Consider the following 22,818-nt stretch of genomic DNA (forward strand, 5'->3'; position numbering starts at 1 on the left):
TTTAAATTTGCTGATGATACCAAAATTTGGGGTGAGGTGAGCATGCTAGTAGGGAGGGAAAGACTGCAGCAAGATCTGGATAGGTTACAGGGGTGGGCTAACATAAACAGGATGCATTTCAATACTGAGAGCACGGAGGCAGAAAGGGATCTTGGAATCATTGACTCCAAGATGAACATGGGCCGACAATGCGAGGTCACGGTTGGCAGGGCTAACCGGACCTTGTCGTGCATTCACAGGTGCATCTCAAGTAGAGCTAGGGAGGCGATCCTCCCCCTCTGTGCGACGCTGGTCAGGCCACAGCTGGAGTCCAGTTCTGTGCGCCCCATTTCAGGAGGGATGTGGACAACATTGAGAGGGTCCAGATGAGGGCTACCTGCATGATCCGGGGAACAACAGGGCAGATCCTGCAATGAAAGACTGCGGGACCTAAACCTCTTCAGCCTTCACAAGAGAAGGCTGAGCGGGGACCTGGTGACTGTCTATAAACTCACTAGGGGGGACCAGAAGGGTTTGGGAGAGACCTTGTTTCCCCTAGTGCCCCCTGGCATAACAAGGAATAACGGACACAAATTTTTGGAGAGTAGGTTTAAATTAGACATCTGCAAGAACTACTTCACAGTTAGGGCGGCTAGGAGCTGGAACCAACTTCCTAGGGAAGTCATCTTGGCTCCTACCCTGGGGGTCTTTAAGAAGAGGCTTGATGCCTACCTGGCTGCACTCATTTGAATCCAGTTTTTCTCCCGCCCTGGCAGGGGGCTGGACTTGAAGATCTCCAAGGTCCCTTCCAACCCTACTTCTATGATAAGTTTAGACATTGAAAACCTAATACTTGCATGATGATTTTTTTCTTTTTCTCTACTGAATGACTGTCGCCTGCAGGAGGGCAGACAATAGCTATGTATGGCCTTAATGTTAGTGAATAAGTTGGGAACTGATAAAAGTATACAAAATAAAGAATTAAATGGAGAATGGAGAACAGGTGCGACAGTTCATCTTTTCCAATCATGCAAGAACAAGCAGGCGGTCAATAAAAATGAAAGGCCGCTAATTTAACTCTGATCAAATGAAACACTTTTGGCACAATATGCAATTAGCCTCTGGTGCTCACTGCTACAAAATAACTCTGGGACTGAGAGCCTAGAAAGACTCAGAAAAAGATTAGACATGTTAGATATTCTGGAACGAGCCAGATTGAAATAGCTTTGCTTTTTTGACCTTCAGAACAAGTTGAAAACCAAGTATTTGTGTGGACAGCTATGGAAATTGCCTAGATCTGCCGTGCTTGAAAATGTAATTCTTGGGGCTGTAAACAGCTTCTAAAACTGCTATAGGTGTGACTAGACACCCCATTTTTACTTTGTCCAACCCCACATAAATAGTATTAAATCATATAGATAACAGAATCATAGAGTCATAAAAGTAGAACTAGTTTGGGCCCTCAGGAGGTCACCTAGTCCAGCCCCCTACTCAAAGCATGATCATCCCTACCTAAACCACCCTATACAAGTGTTTGTTTAACCTATTCTTGAAACTGCACAACAAAACCATCCAGAGTAACAATAGTTAAGGATTAATAATCTATACCAGATGTTTCTAGTGTTATAAGAACTCATACTTTATGGCCTAGGCAACCTCTAGCTGATGGGGTCTTGAAAGAAATTATTCCCCTAGGACTTGTAGGGTGTGTCATTGAGGACACTTACGCATGCAGTCCCCTCCATACCAGCCTGCTCTGCATTCTGCGCAGTAGATCCCCTTGATGTAGAAGTCATCTAGCGTTCCACCCCAGGAGCCATTGCGGCAGGACTTGCAGTTCTCAAAAATGGTGCAACCTGAAAGGAGAGAAGGTTGATTAAATGGGCCTAAATGGATTGTATGTGGGAGGAGAAAGGAACTGTTTGCCTCTTCCCCTCCTTCAATAGCTGTAAAAAGGCATGTGACCTTCACAGGACTGGCTGGTTTCCTTTTGTAGGTCTGAGCCAACCCCCAGCCCTTGAAACATGGGAGAGTTCAAACTCTGGAATCTGGATTAGAGCTTTGTGGCTGGCCTGCAAATCTGTACCTCAACACCCCAGAACTATACTCCCCTTTGGAAGACTGTCATCAGTGCAATTTGGGCCCATCCCTGTTGCAACTGATTCTTGGTTTTTTTTCCAAGCAGGCTCTCCTTTTTCTAGTTTTTACCTTCCCTTTGCCATTTCCTTCTGAAAAAGTCAGAACTCTCCTCTTTCTGGTTTGTACACCACATGTGCAAACTTTCCTGAAAATAAAATCCCAATGTAGAAATGGCCAGTGGGAAATCAACTATGACTCTGCCTTGTGGAGAGGTTCCAGACTTGCACAGAAAACCTTAGAAACCCTCTCCTCCCTGTGTGCAGTTTTGTCATCAGGAGGGGTGCTACACAATGCTTTAGGCAATGTGTTGGATTCATTGGCTCACTCCAGAGCAGTAAACTTCTTACTCTGGCACAAATGGATTCCTGATGGAGCACAAAGGACTTGGAGACAGGCAGCCAACGCAGGCATTATGGCACATCATCAGTACCTGTGAATGCTGACACTTTGCCACAAATCCTGTGCGAATGCACAAAGGTAATAAGGCATTGAGTTATAAACCAACCCACCTGGGTGGATTAAACAAGAGTCACATTCATTTTCCTCATTCCTGCAGCAGGGAATGGTATAGCCCACTGTTTCCTTCTGTCCTGGACAGACACATTGGATCTGGTCATATTCACAGCACTCCCGGCACATGATATTCCATTCAGCTCCAGGACAGTTTTCATTGATCACTGTGTACTCTGCAAAGACGAAGCAAGTGAGGGGAAAGAATATGTTAAATACAGAGAACTGACCAATTCAGATTCAGTTATTCAATAAATGGCCAGATCATATATGACATGGGTTCCAGGCTGCGGCATATGGAATTCCAAACCATGCTGTAATGTACCTGATCATCACAAAACACAAATTAGGTTTGAGGGACAAAGGCAATAATAAGGAAATTTGCTTTGCCAGGTAAATGAGGCAGCCAGCCCAGAGTAAAGGAAATTATTTAAACTGAAAGAATTTTAAAATACAAGTTGGATGTTTAAATGCTCCTGTCGTTTTCATGTATTACATTGTTATTGAAACAAAGTCAAACAGCAGCATAAGATTCACTTCCTGGTTTGATTCCTAGATTCACTTTACTATAACGGTACTATTATATTTGATTTCACTGCAGGAGAAAGAGGATCTCTCCATTTTTTTTGAAGTTTCATTTCATGAAAACATCTAACATGATGACATTTTACAAGTCTCATTTTAATTAAAGTAACCTTCAGTTGCAGGATTTAATCTATACTGGCAGTGCCCTTTCAAAAAACCACATTTTGAAACATTGAGGATTGTGACTACAGACTAATACTATAACCACAGATTCCATCTCCCTTCCACCAGCATGCTGTCTAAACTCTACAAATTGAAATCTAATGAGCAAACAATGCTGTCAGTATGTCTCTGTCTCAGCTGACAGACCTGATGGTTGGTTTTATGGAGCCAGATGATAAGAAGTAAGAGAGCAGACCAGAGAGATGAAATGTGAAAGAGCCATAATGAAAATATTTCTTCCATCCTTTCTTTCATTTTCATTCTGTTTTTATTTTGGCTATAGAATATTCTTTTTTGCTTTTGCTTTACATTCTGAGCTACAGAGCTGCTTTGTCACTACGACAAACCAGATGCTTCTATTAAGAAGTAGCATGCCTATCCATGCCTGTGGCTGGCTTCCTTTTCAGACAGTTCCTTTTCAATCCAATATATCGCATAATTTCATTACAAAGTCTGCATTAACTCCCTACTGATGAATCCATATGCTTGGCCACACTTGATTCTCCATAGCCTGATAAAGCCTGGTTCCCAGAAGTTTGTCTTTTTCCTAAATAAGAGTTAGTTAGCCTAGCAGAAAGGGACCAGTTTCTTAACTTTCCTCTAGGTGAGCACCAAAATCACCATGGGCTAGATTCACTCTTGGTATAGCTTCATAAAGCTAACCCTCTTTTTGATACCTGATAGAAACCCCCTTTTGGTAACTTGTGGAAACAGAACCACAGTTGTGATTTCATAGTTAAAGCAGAACCTAGGTTTCCATTCTAAGACTGCTTTAGTTTACCTTCCCACCATCACAAAAGAGCAGCTTTTGATATTTGGTGAGATGGTTTGTTGTTTTATAGCTTTGCACTCAGTTCTTGCATTAAAATCATAATAGTATTTAGCTCATGTATTTTCAAGCAATAGATCTCAAAAGGGGTTGGTATCATTATCACCTTTCAATATGTCAAAATTGAGGCAGATAGAGGTGAAATGACTTAGTTTAAAGTCCCAGAGCAAAATAACAACAAAGCCAGGAGTGAAAATTAAGTTTTCCCAGAACAGCAGCCTATCGACTTTACCATACTGGCTCTCTTACACTAAGGTACAACCCTGTCTTAATGAAGCTGTTTATCTATTAACTATATCTTATTCAGATTCCTAAGCAAATTATTTAACAAGCACAATTATCTGATTAGCAATAATATTCGATTTAAATTGTGATATCTCTGGTGCCTTAGAGAGCATCTCATTCCTAGTGGAACCTGTACTTCAAAAAGTTTGGATACAGATTTTGGAGAAACATTCAAACTTTTGACTTTTTAAAATCAAGGCAAAAAACTCATTCTTTCAAGACTGCCAGAAGTCAAAGGTAAAATGCATCAGTTTAGTTTCTGCAAAATGCTAACTTGATGTAAATCAGGTCTTAGTTATTATGAGTGTCCACACACAAATTTATGCATGTTCAACTAGCTTGATATAAACATCAGACTTATGTTTATATCAGTACAATTATGTATACAATGTAAATACCGAAGGACCATATTCTGTCTACATGACTCACGTACATTTGAATGGGTTTATATACCGAATAAGGAAGTGTTAGGGTAATAGTAAAAGATTCTGGCTCTTAAAGAATTGTAAAACTTAGATTTGCTTCCCTGTATCTATGCTGTTTGTTCACTTCTTGCCCCTTTCTTAGATGAGACAATGAAAACAGACATCCATTTGACTTTTTAGTCCATTGCATTCACTCCAAGGATTTGATACACCGCAGTTTGGGAACAACAAATAGCAAAGGATTTTATCAGTGTCAGAAGTTTTTAAGCTTTTCCTCTAGATATGTTCATCATGGCAACTCTAGCTCTTTCTACATGAAACCATGACAATTGTCCCTCTAATGACTTATAATTAAATTTACTTCAGACAGATGTCTCCTGCCTCTTTGTAACAAAAGGCAAAGGGAATATTTTATTTGGACACTTTGAAACCGTTAAAAAACAATGTTTTGTGCTGATCAGGAGTTATATTGAGCTTGTGAGCTCAGCTGTGCGTAAGTGTATTGCCCCAGAAAGACCTCTAGGAAGGAAAAGACATAGATGCATCCATGCTATCCCCTTGATTTTAGGAAGAGTGGGAGCATCTACACAAGATACTTTACTCAAGATTAGGGCAAATTACTGTTCAGTAAGTGTCCACACATGCAGATGCTTACTGCACAGTAATTTGCTCTAATCATGAGTAAATTTGCTACCTGTAAATACAAGTAGAAAGTTTACTTGCAATCAGTTACTGTTCAGTACAGCACGTGTAGATGGCTGACCAGGAGAAAGCTTGTTCCCAGTCAGCTGGGCAGCAGTGGGTGGGAGATTGCTTCCTGCTCCTAGGAGCCAGGGTGGGCTCTACCACCGGAGCTCGAGTAGGGAGCAGCAGCCCTAGCATCAGGGAGCTCCCAGAGATCATGGAGTGGGGGCTGGGAATAGGGTAGGGCTTGTTCCCAGCCCCAGCTCTGCAATCGTGATCACTGAGCTGGGATGGGGCTGGGAACAAGCTCCCTAGCCTCTGCTCCACAATTGTGAAGAGGGGGTTTTGGCACTTTCTGCATGTGGAGAGTTTCCCACCCAGCCTGGAGCTGGCTAAGACCAGCCCTGAACAGGACAGTTCCTGGCCAGCACCAGACTGTTTAAGACCGTCCTCAGCCAGCTCCAGGCTCCATGTGCAGACTTCATCACACAGCCTGGGTCTGGCCAGAAACTGTCTCAGTATGGGGCAGGCCCAGCCCCATGCAATCAAGGCACAAGGTTTCGAAAGAGCTGTGGGGGAGGGGGTCTGGAACCTGTCCCTCCCCTGTAGACTTTCCAAGCCCCCTGCCCCACAACTGGGGAGCTGAGGTCAGGAACTCCCTGCTGCCAGGACAGGAAGACATGGTCCCCTCCTGTGCTCTGGTGGCAGAGCAGGCAGCTCCCAGGAACAGGGAGCAATCTCCCAGACCACACCTACTACCTGCCAGCCCCTGGGCTAGCACCCAGGGGGAACCTAGAAGTTTCCCTGCCTGCTGCAGAGGACTGGTACAGGGCCAGAGGGGATGGGAGCAGACTGCTGCCAAGAGCAGCAAATCTGCTTCTGCATTCCCTGCACATGTAGGTGCCTGCCCAGGATGGGTTTACTCTAGAGTAATTTACAATAAAGTAAGCCCGTGCCACAGTATTTGCATAGGTAGACAAGCCTAGTAAGTCATTTTATCTCTTTTTGGGCCGCAGTCTACTCCTCCACTCAGACATAGCCATTAGCATACAGTACAGCAAACTGGAAGCTGCACCCTCCTACATAATAGCTGTGGTCTGTAGCAGAAGTAGCGACTTGATGTCATTGAAAGAAGAATCCTTCAAAAGAGTGAGCCTGACATGTAAGCAGGCTCTGCATTCTCTGAGAGTGTAAAACATGCCCAGGCAGAGGTTTAACATGACTGACGGAGGCCCGCTTACATGACAACCCAGACAAAATATTTATCTGAACCATGAAAACAAAGGTTAGACCAAGCAAATAAACAGTGTCTAATTTATAGGAATTTAACAATGGAAGGAAAGGCTGTAAAATCAATTAATAACCAGCACATAAGAAAGCAGCTCCAAGTCACAGAAATTGTGAGCAAGATATAGCAATGTTATGAAGGACTACAAGTTGTAAGAAGAAAGGTGTGGGAGAGAATCTGGTTGGCTTAGAAGCCTGGCAATAAGATGTTGATTTTTTTACCTATTGGTTTGACTTCAGGTTGGGTCAGTAGTGAGGTGGGATCCAATTTTTAAGAGTTCCTCAGTCTAGCTTCTCATACTGGCTGCATCCAGATAAGCATGGACATTTGTTTCCCTGGGGACAAGTAGTAGCAGTACACCTTGTGCCATTGCTTCTTGGCCCCAGGGAATGCCCGTGCCATATGTGCTTTTGTGCATAGCAGGTTAACGCAGGTGGGGTAGGGGAGGCTGGCAACTGTGCTGGCCCCAGCAATCTTACCTGGAGCCCTGGGGGGTCTCAGGGATCTGCAGCCCTGGCATTCCTGCAGCTGAGAGCCTGGCCAGTAGGTGGAGTATGACTCTGGCCAGCTAGGCTCTAGTTTTGGGAGGTGCACCACCCCACTTTTTTTTGGCGTGGGTTTTTTATAACCTAAGATCTCCCAAAGTCAACCCCACCCCCCTGCACTGCAAGGTAACAGAGCAGGAATGCCTGAATGTAAGGTATGTGGTGGGTCTGAGGCACCACATACTGCACATCCACACATCTGGAGAGGGCCATTGGGTGCATTTCTATGTCTGTCTACCTGGTTTGTAGGTTGATCAGGTACTTAGATGTATAAATCATTTCTATTTGAATTCTCAGTTATTAGTTAATACACAAATGAACCTATAATGCTAGAGGCCACTTCTGAAAAGCAGGGATGTCAAGCCATTACTGTTTAATGGCTGTTCTGTAATTCAAACAGCATAAGGAAATGGTCTCAGATTAGCATCCACATTTCAATGGGCACTAAATTATTTGCTAACAATTTCACCTGGCAGCCCAAAAACTGACTGAGATGTTCTCAGCCCTTCAGGTCTACACAGTAAGAAGGACTCATCACTTTGCTGCATGGCTCACATAGGCAAATTCACCCTGGGGAAATGTTAGCTATGTCAGATCTATATTAGATTACTTACTGGCCATCAATTTACAGACAATGCCTGTCTGTGAACTCATTTAAAAAATGGATCTGTCCTTAAAAACTAAGAAACAATGAGGTTGTTTGAAGATCTGTTGTCGCCATTGGAATGATACCAGATTTGAGTGTCAATGGACAGATTAAGCAAAGTAGCACCACCTCAAGTCCATGAGGAACTGCAACTCAGTACCTTGCAGAGAACTGTTGATCAGCCCCTTTTCCCCTCCTATCCCAGCCAGGTGCTTTGACTATGTCCTGGCCATTGCCTGCCTATAACTGCTGCTCAGTGTTCACCTCAAAGGTATGCAAGGCCACATGGTCCAAAACCTGGTGGGACAGGGAGGGAGATGATATAGCCAGGACAGAGCTCTGTGATTGATGGTAGTGAGGGAGATGGCAAATTAGGGTCCATGCCAGAACAGAGGCAGTGGGGCCAGCAGTAGTCAGGTGGAGAGTGGGAAGTAGGGGCACTATGGTGCAGGGTGAATTCCAGGGTGTGAAGTCAATAAGGACCCCTGGGGTGGCAGCAGCACAGTTTTAAACCATTGCTGCCATCAGGTAGGTTTGCCAACCCAAGAAATAATTTTTATTGACAATCTGAAAACCTTTACTGACAACCAGACTTTTTTACTATGGTTGTTGCTAAACTTCCAAATTTTAACCCAGCTCTTCTGACATCCAGGGCCTGGCAGAAGGGTTACATTTCTGTTATGTAAAACAGATGTTGGTAAAAAAAAATTGTGATCGTAAACAGTAAAAAGTTTGCAGATTGTCAGTAACAAAAAAAAAGTCTCAAGTCTGCAACCCTTGGTCTGCATCATACCCACCAAAACATTTAAGATACTCATAAGCCACAGAAGAGAGAAGTTACAGGAGGAAAGGAAAATGTATGACCAGAACAGACTGTTATTTGTCAGCTCTGTGTTCCTGAGGGAGCCCTGTCACCCAACTTGCTGGACTTACAAAGGACTTTTTCTATTCCCCACCCTCCACCCTCCACCACACACACCTCCCCTCATCTAACCAGAACTAAGCAGAAGAACAGTTTAATAGGCATCTCGGGCTGTACATTCTGCAGCCCCAGTATAGGAGGCCTATTTAAACTTGATTGACTAAAACTCGGTTGCCAGGTTAGGGAATGCTGAGGCAAGAGACCAAGTCAGAGCGGGTATTGGCAACTTTTGAACAATGGTTAAGGGTTCATCACCACATCCAGCTCATTGGAGCCTTGACCACAAATGCTGTCATACTTTTCCTGGGATGACTGGTGGAAGTCCTCCCCACAAAATTTATGAACACTCCAGGTAATCAATCCCCTTAAGTATGTTAAAAGACTACAGTAAGATCTGGAAGTCATGCTAAGATAAGGCTTATTCACAACAGGTAAAATACAAAACGCTGATGCTGACTTCACAGTGCAAGCATAGCTAGGCCATCTGAGAAGCCCTTCTAGTATATCTTCTTATTCATAATAATTTCAAGCTGGCTCCTAGGTGTCTGGTTACTTCTTAAAACTTAAGGTTTTTCCTGGTTGTTAATCAGTTTCTTGAGATGCTCCAAACCAGATAACTAACCCCTTGTTACTGAAAAAGGTAATTCATTTAAGTTGAAACAGTTTATGTAACAGGATTTCCTCTGTTAATTACAGCTTGGGACCTTCTTGATTTACACAAAAGAATGCTCTGAAGAGGCTGGACTACAGGTACAAGAAAGCAGTAAAGCAGCAATCACTGTGCTTCAAGAGGGTGAAGTCTCCCTGACACCATCTGCTGTTGTTCTCGAGAAGCTGGGATAAACAGATCATCTCTTTCTGCTGCCTGTTTAACCTTCAGTGATCCTATCTACAAACCACCCAAGTGCCTTGGAATCATGAGATCCCAGCTCTCACTCTCTTTCTCTCTCTTTCTTTTTCTCTCCAGGCATAGCTTTCTGCACCTGGATTTTATTAGTTAAGCTTGAGTTAGGTTTCCCCAAATACTCAATTGAACCAGGGTAATATCGTAATTGTTTTTGTTTGTTTTTCCTTGCATAGCTATTATCCATATACTTCATAATAAATAACTTTTATAGTCAAACTAGTGGTAACCAGGTGTATTTTTCCTTCTCTGCTTCCCCTTACCCACTTGCTCTGCAGCAATGCTTCTTTTACCTAAGCCAAAGATCCCTGTGAAGCCTAAAAATACTGTGGTGTCTGCTCATCTAGAGGCTACTACTACTAGGACAGTTAGGGCAAAAGATTGGGATGTGCTGAGTTTGAGACACATAAGGGGATCAGCTTGTATAGGCTGATTGACCCAGTTTGGCTCAGACATGCCCTAATGAACTGAATGCTGGCCCATAAGGGTGTCAGCTGGGCACACAGCTGGATTCAGAGGTATTCTGTTCACCTGTGTGCTTGTGTCTGAATGCATTTTATTGTTAACTTAATGAACTGATTCCTGGCATATGAGGGTGTCAGCCTGTATATGCTGATCAACCCAGCTGGGTCAGGTGTGTCACATTAATCTCTGTGTCTGTGTATATATAGATGACTGATTTGGTGGCTGGAGGAACCCAGCCCCATTGAAACAGAGTCTTGTGAGATAGCTTCATTGGGGGTGAGGACTTGCAGAACGGAGAAATACAGCTGCATATAGAAACACAAGTAACACAAGAAGCCCATTGATAGAATTACAAAGACCCTAGAAAGGTACCCCTAATAAATGAGCACACCCCAAAGTGATGGGTAAATCTGGTAACAAGACCTGAACCCTGCCAATTCTCTGCTACCAGAAGCTCTGTAAAGGCCATGACATCAAAGAGCAAAATTTAGATACTGGGCTGTAAGCAAGTGTGTGAATGTATGCCCCACCCCCCCACCTACTCTGCAGTAAGTCTAAAGTAACTCCCTGGAAACCAGTTAACACAAAGGCTGGATGCCCCCCTGCTGCTCCCTGCTTTTTGTGACTTAATCTTAAAAACTGGGATGATGGAGTGTTATAGAAATAAAGATGTTAACATTTTTTCAGAGACTAGAACAGGGGTAGGATAAGATGATATTTATATATATAAATTAACCTAATAGGTGGACTAGCACCTAGTTCTTAATGTCTACTAAGAGTATCCATGAAGGCAGTTAGAGCAGAGTAGCCAGTGGGCACATCTTCACATTCATTAATGTGCAGTAGTTACTGCACATTTAATTTAGTACTTACTTAATTAAGTACTAACTAAATGCACAGTAACTAGAGTTACTGTGCAGTAGCGCTAGCAAATGCCTCTTTAGTGATCCTACTGCATAGTAGCCTAATAATACTGCAATAGCGCATTAGCACTGTCAGTGCTGTGACACGCTACCGTGAAGTGTTATTAGGCTACTGCACATTAAGCATCTCATGTAGATATGCTCAATGTGTAATAAATTCACACCCTCAGTTACATATCATCATTTTCTCCTGTAAAACTAGCCGTCATTCTCTACAATCTCTCTAAGGCTGAGCACGGATGAAAAAGTAAGCCTTTGCTCTCAATTTCTTTTTGCTTCAGTTTCTCCATCTGTAAAAATGATGCTTATAGATCTGCCTTCATCCCACATGCTCCAGAAGTTTATCACAGATAAACCTGTGTATTTGGTGAGGCAGAATAAAGGAAATATTGCCTTTGTGCTGTAGCAGTTTTATGCCAAAACTCCAGGCATGTCAAACTTTTACCAGCACCCAAACTCTACTACAGAATAACAAATGAAGCCTTGAGGAACACACAAATGCCCTGGCTTTCCAGGCCCATGAAGTATTTGCTTTCTTTTCTCTCTCTTTCCTTCTTACCTAGAATTCCTTTCTCGTTTGCCTCAAATATTCATTTTTTCATCTTTACCTATTCTGAAAGCTGTCTGCCTCCTCCAGCCAAACAGTATGTTTGTGCTGGCCAACATAGTATGCAGCAGAGGAACTGAAAAGTTTGTAATTTATTAATCACATCACCATGACACAAGAGTATCTGTTTTTCCCATCACCTGGATGGTCTGGGCATATGCATGACTCACTCACCTTTCTTCTTGCCAAACCTCAAATGCAATGCTATCCAAAAACTGCATGACCTCAGAGAACGAGGTGATAAAAGCTCCACAAGAAATTCTTTTATTAGTACTAAAGAGGGTTCACATTCGAGGGGTTGACAGAAATATTGTTTGAAATTAACTGGAAATGCAACTGTCCAGAAGTTTAGCTTTAAAGAACCTTTCTGAAAAACTCTCGGTAGAGAAATGACATCTCCCTTAGAACTCACTAATGGCACTGAAATTTTTGTGATCTTTCTTCAAATCTTTACAAATCAGTTTAAAAGCGCTTGCCCAGATAATAAGATCTAACATAAATAGGGAACGGTAGACAGAATACTGGCATTTTAAATCAATGGTTCAACTTATTACTAAAGCTAGAGAATAGGGAGAATGTAGAGCTCTATAGGACTTAGAATGTGGTACAGGCTGGATCCAACTCTTAGTGAAGGGGTAAGACAAGAGTCTACAAGGAATAGAAAATGACTGGTCAGCAAAAAAGGTATGATGCTGGGATCAAGTGAGGACTGCCAAAAGTCAAGCTGCATTAGAGCTTACAAAGGAAATTAAAACAGATAGTAAATGGTTCCTTGGTTATATAAGTAAAATAAGAACAAGGAAAAAAATAGGTCTCTTAAGCAGTGAGGATGGGATAGAGATTAAAAATCATACTACGCCTCAGTTTTCAATAAAGATAATGATGATAAACACAGGGACATATGCAGGATAGCTAATGGGAATGAGAGGATGGAAACAGAAATTACTACAACCAAATAAAACTCACCACTTATGAGCTCAATGTACTCAAGCTTGGAGGCAAGATCGATTGGCCAGAATCCTATTTTACTTTAAGTTCCCAAATAGCAGTTAGGCATTGTCCATGCCCTCTTCAGCCTTTCTTTGGAAGCTTGAACCCTGAACAGCTAAGAGAGGGAGATATGTAGAGCCAAGAGGTAGAAAACAAGCTAGTGGGGTATGTGCCTCAGTTCAATGTCTGTTTCTCTTAGAGGGAGGAAACACTTGCTTCCAGTGGGGCAATAGCTTCCTCCCTGGTCACCCATTATTTTATCCAGTGAACATGTGGTGTATGTAGATGATGTAGTGGCTCTGCTTCAAGAGGAACACTGGAGAACAGTCTGGAAAGCACCTAACCTAGAGCACTGTATAGGAAAATTGGAGAGATGAAGGTTCAAAGCTTTCTAGATCATAGGGGCACCTAAAATGTGGGTCTTCTGCTTCTTATGTAGTTTCCCTCACCACTACCCTATTGGACTAAAATACTGGATGCCACCTCCTCCTCCCTACCAGTTTTTGCCAGGTTACCCAGGTATGCATGTATACAAAAACATAACTATCTAACTAGAATGTAGTCTAGTTCACAGTCTACTTCAGTGGGTCCCAAACTGACAGATTGTGCACTTCCAATTTGAAAGATACAACCTTAAGTACCACCAGCAAAATGTTTCAGTTCAACCTTAAGTACCACCAGCAAACTTTTGTCATATAAAGTAGTTATAATAACTCTGTTAACACATACCACTGACAGGTTGTCTATGTACCTAACACCACAGATTGGGAACCGCTGGTCTGCTTCACATGTGCAGTAGTTGTGTACTTGCACTTGCATATCCACAGTGTACATAGGATAGAATCACAAAATGTGTGTAAAAATGACAGTTATGCGACCTGCATATTTCCTGAACCATTGCTGCTACAGCAGCACCCCAACACTACTGCACAAAGAACTACATAAGCTAACCTATTTAATTTAAAAGTAGGCCTGAGAACAAACACAAAGAAAACTGGCCATGAATAAAGTTTGTCTGGGAACTGGAATAAGTTCTCTAATCACCAGAGAAATAAGCTGGAATTGCTTTCCCATAGGAGCGGTGGGAGAAAAAAAAAACCCTAAAAATTTTAGGAAAAGAACTACTGTCATTGTTGTAATAGTAGGAGACTGGACTTGATGACCCACAAGCTTCACCTAGCCTTATGTTTCATGTTTCTAAGTCTCTCCATTGACGTCAGAGCGAATAGGAACGAACGCCCAAATCATTAGCCTTTCATCCAGCAGTGTAACTACATGGGGGTCAGATGGGCACCTGCCCCAGACACCAAGTTAGGAGGGGCACCAGAATCACACTCTATGCCCCACAGAGTCCACATCCTGGCAGTATACCTCCGCTGGGAACTGCAAAACCGTCCCCAGCTGCTGCTGCTACTGCCATTTTAACAGCAACAGTTGGACTGGGCAGAGTAATAATCAGGGGCAAGAGTTCAGCCAAGGATTGTTTAGAAGTTCCCAGCATGGGTAAGACTCCTGTACCCCCCGCCACTTGTTACTTGTCACTACTTGCCACCGCTGTCTTATGGCTGTTACTAACTGCAGTGAAACACATGTGTAAACGCTAACCCGGACGTAAATTGTGCCCAGTCAGTCCAGGCAACAGAAGGCCAGACTCCTGCTTGCCACCTAGCTACAAGGCACCACTAATTTGGCACTCTGCCCAAGCCAGCCCCTCTCCTGCCTGATACCACTACCTGGAGCCTGGGACTGATCCCCAGAGCTTACTGCCTACCTGGGCCTGATCTATCACAGCTCAAAGTGTTGCTGCCCCAGGTGCACGTATAAATGCTGCACCCAGGAGCAGTGTACCCTGGCTTAAACTGCTCTGGAGTTTCTCTCTTTTCATTAATTGCATGTGTAGATGCACCCAGATTCTCTTTAAGCAAATACATAGACAATTCTGAAAATTCCTTTAATGCATGAGTAAAAGGATGCATCATCCGAGTGTTTGAACAGGAGGCCTCTTGTGTTTGGTCTATTCCAATTTCTGTCTCTGATTTGCTGTATAATCACCAGGGATCTGGATTTTCCATTTCTCATGGAAAAATGCAGCTTTTCCCCTTTAAAAGAGAAAAACGTGGAATTTCCCCTTTGAAGTGGGAACCTGTGGGTTTTCCCTTGTCCAGCCTGCAAGTTGCTGCTTGGGGCTGGGTGCAGTGGGGGAGGGGCAATTGGAGGCAGAAGGCACCACGTGCCTGCAATACAGCCAGGCAGGGTGGTGGAGAGCAGCTCCTGCAGCTGCTTGCAGTTAGGTTGATGTAGGAGGCATAGGATATGTGTGAAAGCACTGGCAACCCATTGGGGATACATGGAGGTGGGGGTCACATGCCCCCCCACACACACAGATTTCAGTGCCTCAGTTTATCTGTCTACAGAATGAGAGATGGGATAAGGCACAGTTAATTTATGTAAAAGTTGCTTTGGGAGTTGCTGTGCAAAGTGAATTTTTTTATCATTCAGAGTAAGCTAGAACAGATAGAAACATTTTTAAATTAATACAGAAAGTATTTACTATATCTGGATGATGTCCAGTCAATTCATGTTCCACCAAAATTAGTACACCTTTTTATTTCATTTCATTTCATTTTTACTGCATCATACTTATTAACAATTGGTCTCCTGCAAAGAGAAAACTAAACCCTGGATTTCAAGGAACAATTTTTAAAATGCTCCCTAGTGTAACAACATTGAAGTAAGGTATTCTCATTTGAAACAAAAATAGCACTGATGGAGGTGAAGGCCAGTGAGTTGTGATGAGCCTTCTTTCTCTGTGCCCATATCTGCACTCATTGTTTTTGATTCTGTCTTTGTTTTACTCTGTTGTCCTTTTACCCTGAAAATTTGCAGTCTTGGGCCCTGCCCTGGTACTGTTTCAGGAGGGTGGTTTGGGGAGGGGGGTTAGAAGAACAAATATTAAAATCAATGAGAGCCCTGGACATACTGCAAATATAGGATTTGTCAGCTTTCAGAGACAAAGAGACAGTGGACATAATCTTGGCCCCATTGAAATGGTTAGTGAAACCCTCCCACTGCCGTCAGTAGGACCAGGCTGTCATTTATTATTTAGCGGTCTGTGCAGGAACTTTAAAATCCCAGCTCTAAAACTGGTGCTAGGTAGTTCACTGTGATTATTAATTTTGGATTCCTTAGACTTTGGGTACTCATCCTGAGAAACTAAGGGCCCTGATTTCACCTGCACCTCTTACTGACTTCAGCTGGAGCTCAGTACCTCTGAAAATAGGCCCTTTTAAAGGAATCTCAAGATGGACACTCAGAAAACCAGGCAATCCAAATCACTTATAATGTCCTCCTTTATTAATCTCTTTTTGCCTCAGGTTGAACAAATGGTGTTTGTAATAGCCATAATACCATAATTTCATTGATATTGAATGACATGGAAGGGATCATATGAACTTAAAAATATTTCTGCAAAAGGTCTGCCTGTGAATCTTACTTCCAATGAAAAGCTGACATGAAATATTTCCCTGTTTTTCTCTGCTTCCTTACTTTGTATGTGAATGCATCTTTGTAAATACTCAATCATTGTTTTGCCTGGATACTCCATTAATTAGTATGTTTTTCTCTAATTTGTGGGTGTTTTTATACAACTAAAAAGGAGAGAGGATAAAAAAAGGAAAAGTGCTTATAAAAAACACACCAAAGCTGACAGAGAATTCAGGAGCAAGTGAAGTACTTGATATTTTCTTAATAGATTCCAGGTTAATGCTCTCTGTTTAATTTATCAATGTACATAAAGCACTTGGAAAATGAAAAACACTCAAAGTGCTGTTATTACTAAACAATATAAATTGTTATCATTTTTTAAATTCTGAAGCTATTATCACTTTCAGCTGCTGGGTATTTTTAAAGTGGACTGAACCACCAACAAGAAACTTTGCATTTAAGTATTTTTTTAAACATTGAAAAAATTGCCAAGTGCAAGGTTGACCAATCTGCAACACAAGTGGCACAGGCAGATTCTGTGTGTGGTAAGGCTGTGAGAAACTTTTGGTGGTGATTTGATTCAGAGGAGGTTCAGCCCAATTCGGTGGCCAAAACTCTGAATCCAAATTGAATCAGGGGACAAATTTAAATGTCTGAATTGATTCAAAGCTCTCCAAATCTTCAGAAAAGATTTGGAGAGCTTTGATGATCCGGGCAGTCCCTGGTGGCTGCAACAGGGAACTGCAGCCAACTCTGAGCTGGTAAGTACTAGGGGTTGGGGAGGAGGCTGGAGGAGGAGGGAGGGGACCATGGGGGGGACATCTGCCAGCCCCCCCAACTCCTGCCCACTTCCCCCCTCCCCCCCATGGCTGCCCCTGCCCACCCCAACTCCCAGTACTTTAAAGAAAAGCCACAGTGGTCACAGGGTGCTGCTGGATGGGGGGGCAATCCCTGCTGTTCCCCACTGCCCCATGCTGCATGGGGAGCTCTGCATGAGCCTCCCAACCCCGCCACTCTCCCAGCTCCCCTATGGCTTCCCCACCCAATCCAGCTCTGGCCCTATAAGAAAAAAAACCCAAGAAATGCCCCAAGACTCACCGCTCCTACAGCAGCCTCAGGGCTTCAGGGACTCCCCCATGTGGTGTGAGGAAATGAGTGTCAGTGGGGTTCGCTCCCTACCGGCAGGAGTGGTGAGTCTGGGGCTTTTCTTGGGGGGGGGGTTCTTAAAGGGCCTGAGCTGGCCTGGGTGGGGCACCCATAGGGAGGCTGGGAGAGTGAGGATGGGGGTTGGGGGGCTTGTGCAGAGCTCTGCACACAGCATGGGGCAGTGAGGGGCAGCAGGGATTGCTCCCCAACCAGCAGCACCCACTGAGTCAGGGCTTTTTTTTTTTAACAAGAGCCAGGCCGGGGTGGGTGGGGCAGCCATTGCTGAGGCTGGGAGAGCAGGCGGGGGATGAGCCTGGCCTGGCTGATTTGGTAATTCATTTGAATCGAATCGGGACAGTGATTCAAATCACCGAATCGAATCACTGTCCACTGAATCAGCCGAATCTGAAGTGAATACTAGCTGCTTCGTGCAGCCCTAGTGTGTGGCACACAGCAGATCAGGAAGGGGATGGGCAACACAAGAGCAGATTGTGCAAGAAGCAGAAAGTAGAGCAGGTATTGGGCAGGGAGCATAGGGCAGGAAGCAGAAAGCAGAGCAGCCAATCGGGCAGAGGAAGGGGATCAGAGTGACACTGTGGCTAGGGACAGATATTCAAAAAGCCTGAGCCTGTGTTGATTAAATCTTTGCAAGTTAGTCTAAAATCAGTTTTGTAACCAGACAGACATGCCTGCAGTGGCTCAGGCTAGAAGCTGGGGAGCACTAGAGCAGCCCTCTCGTCCCTTGTACAGCACTGAGTGGTGGGAAGGGGCAGGGGCAGGGGCATGGCCAGGCTCTGGCAGGATGCTCTGGTTAGCCTGGCAGGGAATTGATAACAAAGTTTATCACCCCATTATAAAAACAACAGAGGGACATTACCAGCTATCTGTTGATTCTACCTGCTGATTCAGCATGGACCCTAGCCAGCATGTGGTCTGCTAGCTAATACACAGACACTTCTCCACAAGGTAGAGGGGAGGGGGGAATTCCTACTTAGCAGGAAGTGGTGAGGAGAAGAGGAGGGAGCAGCCTGCAGTCTCTGTGGAAGCTGTAGCCAGGGAACTGAGAGGAGAGGCCAGTCCTGTTGTGGAACAGAAAGCCCCACCCAGCCCAGAGAGCATGCTGGGAGGCTGGAGGAGTCTGATTTAACTTAAACTAGCAAGGGGTCTGGGACAGATGTTACATAAATTGGTTTGACCCAAATCAGTTAAGTCTGACACTACATTCAACCAGATTTATTTCAAACAGGTTTATTTGCACTGAACATCTGTTCTGTTACAGATTTAAACTAGTTTCTGGTCACTTAAGCCAGTTTATGTGTAATGTCTGTCCCTAGCCTCAGGGAGGGTGTTGGTATAAGTTGTGACACACCTGCCTTAAAAAGGTTGTCTCCCTTCTGGACCAATGCAGGCTGGTAAATTTGTGGTTGGGGGGGTGGGGGTCAGATGCCTTGAAGTTGGAGGCTCTGAGCTCTGTCCTTTCCTATTGCCGTATTATTCTGAGTAGCCACAGTATTCAGAAAAGTAACAGCCAGGACATTCTAAGCAGGCTACAGACTCATTCCATTACGCTATGTATGAACTCAAACTAGCAAACAGCATTACCCGGCTTAAACCCATGAACTTCCCTTGTTAGCCAGATTATCATAAACAAATGTGGGGAAAAAAACCAAAACAACTATTTCACCTTTTCCTCTCCAGCAACGAATGGAAAGATTATGAGTTCTTGAGTTTTTGTCTGGTCATAAACAAAAATTCCAGTGTGTTGCTTTGTGACATGTTACTCTATAAGCTACCTTAATTTGCCTTTACCGATCGTACAAAGCAAATACCTCCATAAAACAAAACACAAAGCCAAGTAAAAGTCTGGAGAAAGTGATGTTGTTAGAATATGCCTGAGAGAGGCTTTCTGTGTGCTGGGGCTGGAAGCAGTCAATGTAGGAGGTATAATGGTGGGACTAGCACATAAACAGCATAACCAGAATATCTGTAAGGTTTTCTGGTGTTCAGTCTTCAGTGCTGACATAACTCTACTTTGGTGGTCAGTAAAATCCCAGCAGAGTCTTCCTACACAGTACAGTCTTGTAGAACTCAATAATCTTCAGCCAATATTGCAACTGTTCAAATCCAAGTTTACCAACGCTAATCCCACAAATTCCCCTTGTATAATGAAGAGTGCAGTGTTGTACAAGCATCGTCCATTGCCATTTTAGGGGCAGTTAGGTTGAGGCAACCACAGCAGGCTGGCACTACACTGTGGTAATTCCCTCTACATGAAACTTCTCAGCTCCTTTCTCCCCACATTTCAACAGCATCCCTTTGCCCAATAGTAAATTTGATTAAACCTAACATTACCTCTTCACATGAAAACTTTCTAGAAGACAATGAGGTTTTTTTACTGCATTTACCCAGATTTCCTCTTTCCCGTAGGTTAGGTGTGTCACAGATCAGGATCCCATGCTATATATGTAGGCCACAGAATACATGCCTCTACCACAAAGACATCTCCAATACTTTCCTACTCAGAAAACATCTCCTCACCCTGCACAGCCAAGTGTCCTGTGTAGATTTGTATCTACCATGCAAAAATATAACCCATCTACTACATTGATCAGGATGCTTTCAGCATCTAAAGCACCCTGGGGATCAGTCTGCCCATGACCCTCCACTTCTTACAGCTTCTTCAATTACTTTCTTTTTGGCAGCGTGCCATCCTGTGTTTTTGTGAAATAAGCCTGTGATGATGTAAAAGAGTGAGGCAAGAGGTAAGGCCAGGGCTACTGGCCTGACACAGCAGAAGCTATAAGAGAAGGGAGTGTCCTCTTTTAGAGTGGAAGGATTAGGGAGAAAGCTGGTCATTGAATGGTAGACTTCATCTGTTAGGGGAATTGATTTGATGGGGTATGTGCATTTTTGGGGGGGACGGGTTATGTTTGAATTATGAACTGTGCAGTGAAACAGTGATCTGAAATGGGTGGGGATATGACACGAAATGGGTGGGGATATGACACTGGGTCCTTCAGGGCTGGTGTGAACCTGCCAGTTCCCACACTGCTGCTCAGATCTTGATCTAGACCTGGGCTAATGGTCCCCAGCACTCCCAACCCTAAGTGGAATTGTGGAAGTAATATGGGGGTGGCAGGCCTGACAAAAATGCAATAGTTGATGCAAGCATTTGGGATTATGAGCCTGACAGAAGCGAGACTTGCAGCTAGACGTCAGGGGGAAGAGAACTGGAGCTGGGAGCTGCTGATCTAGGTGCAGTCCTGAACTTTCCCAAAGCACAGGAAAGGCTGAGAGTTTGGAGGCCAGGTTTTGGTAATTTCATTCTACAGAGGGGAACCAGGGACAAAGCTTCTCCATGACCTCAAAATCAGTAGATGTTTGGGGTAATAGACTTGGAACTGAATATTTATGATGAATTGCTGCCCAGAACCTTTAGAAGCACCTCAAGAGAATTACTTATAAATAATACCACCTGCATGGAAATAACAAACAGGTGACCAGAATATCTGTGAGGTTCCCACTCAAGCATTTCCTCTTCGTTGTTCTTTTGGGAATGTGGGATCCTCTCCCAAACCAGAAGCCCCTATGACCCCTGCTCCACTCTGTGGAGCTAAACTATTCCACATTAAGACTTCTTTCCCTGACTGCTGCCCCTGGCAATCTTATTATCCTGTAGAGAAAGTGTTTGAGTTTGCTATCTCAGCACTACCAGTACAGCTGATACTGATCCTACACGGTGTGAGATCCTCATGGACAGAGCACAGGGCACTGATGAGCTGTGGAAGGATCATATGATCCTTTTCTTTCCAGAGCTGACTTTTGTTTCCTACACAGTATAATCCCAGATTTCATTTTTAAAAAGAAGTCAGTCTCTAGCTTTTTGTGAAAAGTCAGAAAATATAAGCCAGTTGCTAAGACTGAATGCATCTGGGCGCTGCTTCTTCAGCAGGAGGCTAGGCTGGGTAAGATATGCACACATTTCTTTTGGGAAATATGAGTCAGTTACATATCAGATGCATTCCAAAAAACAACTCCCTAATCCTTTCCCCTCCTCCCCCCCAGCTCCTGCCCTCAAACCCTCAGGCAGGACCCACACAGAACAGTGTGATAGTCTTGGTCAGAAATTGTTTACATCTGCGGGGAGGAGGCACAATATTGTTTTTCAGTCTGCCCCAGTGTTATGGCCATTGTGCTCTTCTGAATATACCTACTATTGCTGCATGGCAAACTCCTTTCTTGGATAAGGAACAGCTGCCATATAGGGAAATAATGCACCGCAGCCTCAGTCAGCACTGTAGATGGGGAAGCCTCTAGGTTAAATGGTGAAGAAAAAGAAGTGACGTACTTAGGAAGGAAGGAGTGGATGTTGTGGATCCAGTAGATGACACTTCTACTAATGAAGCTGAACATTTTGGAGGGAGTTCCCACTGTTAACATTATGAAACACAAAACTGGCACAGTGTATTCATCCTCCAACCTTGTCTACTCCCTTGAGGGCATCTCACAGGGCAAAGGAGGTAAGAGTATACAGATAACACAGAAGGAATCCATCCTGGTTTTATCTCTCCCCACAGAGATGGGGGATGATCCTGGGCCACTATCATTAGTGCTATATTATTTATCACTATTGCAAGCTGCATTGTCTAGATCGTTGTAGTATTTATTTTAGACTTTCCATTCACCATTGTTATTTTTTAAAGAGGGACACCTTATTGGAAATGTTGCTGTCACTGGTCTCTCACATATGCAAAATGAGAGATTTGGAAGCACCTAACCTCAGCTAGTTTGTAAACTTCTCCAAAAAGCAGTACAAATTGACAGGCGTTAATGTTTGTTAGTAGCTTGATCCACTTTACAGTGTAAACCGTGAACATTCTTAGGGAAAAAATCATAGTAAATTTACACTCTGATAGAAGGGCTTATTGTTTCTTTAATCTTATCAAGAATGAACTGTACATGCTGGTTCAGTGGAAACCAAGAATTTACATTCAGCTTTAACAAGGTTTCCCCTTTGAAAAAATAATATTGGCAGAAGTAAAGCCCAGATTGGAAACAATGTGTGGCTTTTGTTTTCCTTCTTTCCCTCATGTTTTTTCCCCTTCATTCTTGGTGTTGGGGCTGGAAAGGAAAGTCTCTCTCTTGCCAAGCCAAACAAATTAAGTTTTACAATTCAGAGTTTAAAATGCCTCTTTTTGTCATCATTTCCTTAGCATGGAGTCTTAATAAAAGAAAGCAGTAAGTAGGTGAAGTGATTGCAGATCCTTTGCTTGATGGCCATTGGCAAGCATATCCAGCCAG

At 43.5% G+C, this 22,818-nt stretch overlaps 1 protein-coding gene across 5 annotated transcripts in view; it reads right to left on the reverse strand.

Moving 5' to 3' along the window:
- PAMR1 (peptidase domain containing associated with muscle regeneration 1) overlaps positions 1–22,818 on the reverse strand; it is a 96,001-nt gene that overhangs the window by 66,591 nt on the left and 6,592 nt on the right. For all 5 annotated transcript variants that reach the window (XM_019551825.1, XM_019551822.1, XM_019551823.1 and 2 more), the window contains exons 2-3: positions 2,628–2,804; positions 1,707–1,835 (exon numbers count right to left, since the gene is read on the reverse strand). In XM_019551825.1, the coding sequence (XP_019407370.1) occupies positions 1,707–1,835; positions 2,628–2,757 (259 nt within the window). In that variant the 5' untranslated portion in view covers positions 2,758–2,804. The remainder of the gene's footprint in view (positions 1–1,706; positions 1,836–2,627; positions 2,805–22,818) is intronic.

This window comes from Crocodylus porosus, unplaced genomic scaffold, assembly GCF_001723895.1.
Source record: "Crocodylus porosus isolate Cpor-Errol unplaced genomic scaffold, CroPor_comp1, whole genome shotgun sequence".
Lineage (NCBI taxonomy): Eukaryota > Metazoa > Chordata > Crocodylia > Crocodylidae > Crocodylus > Crocodylus porosus.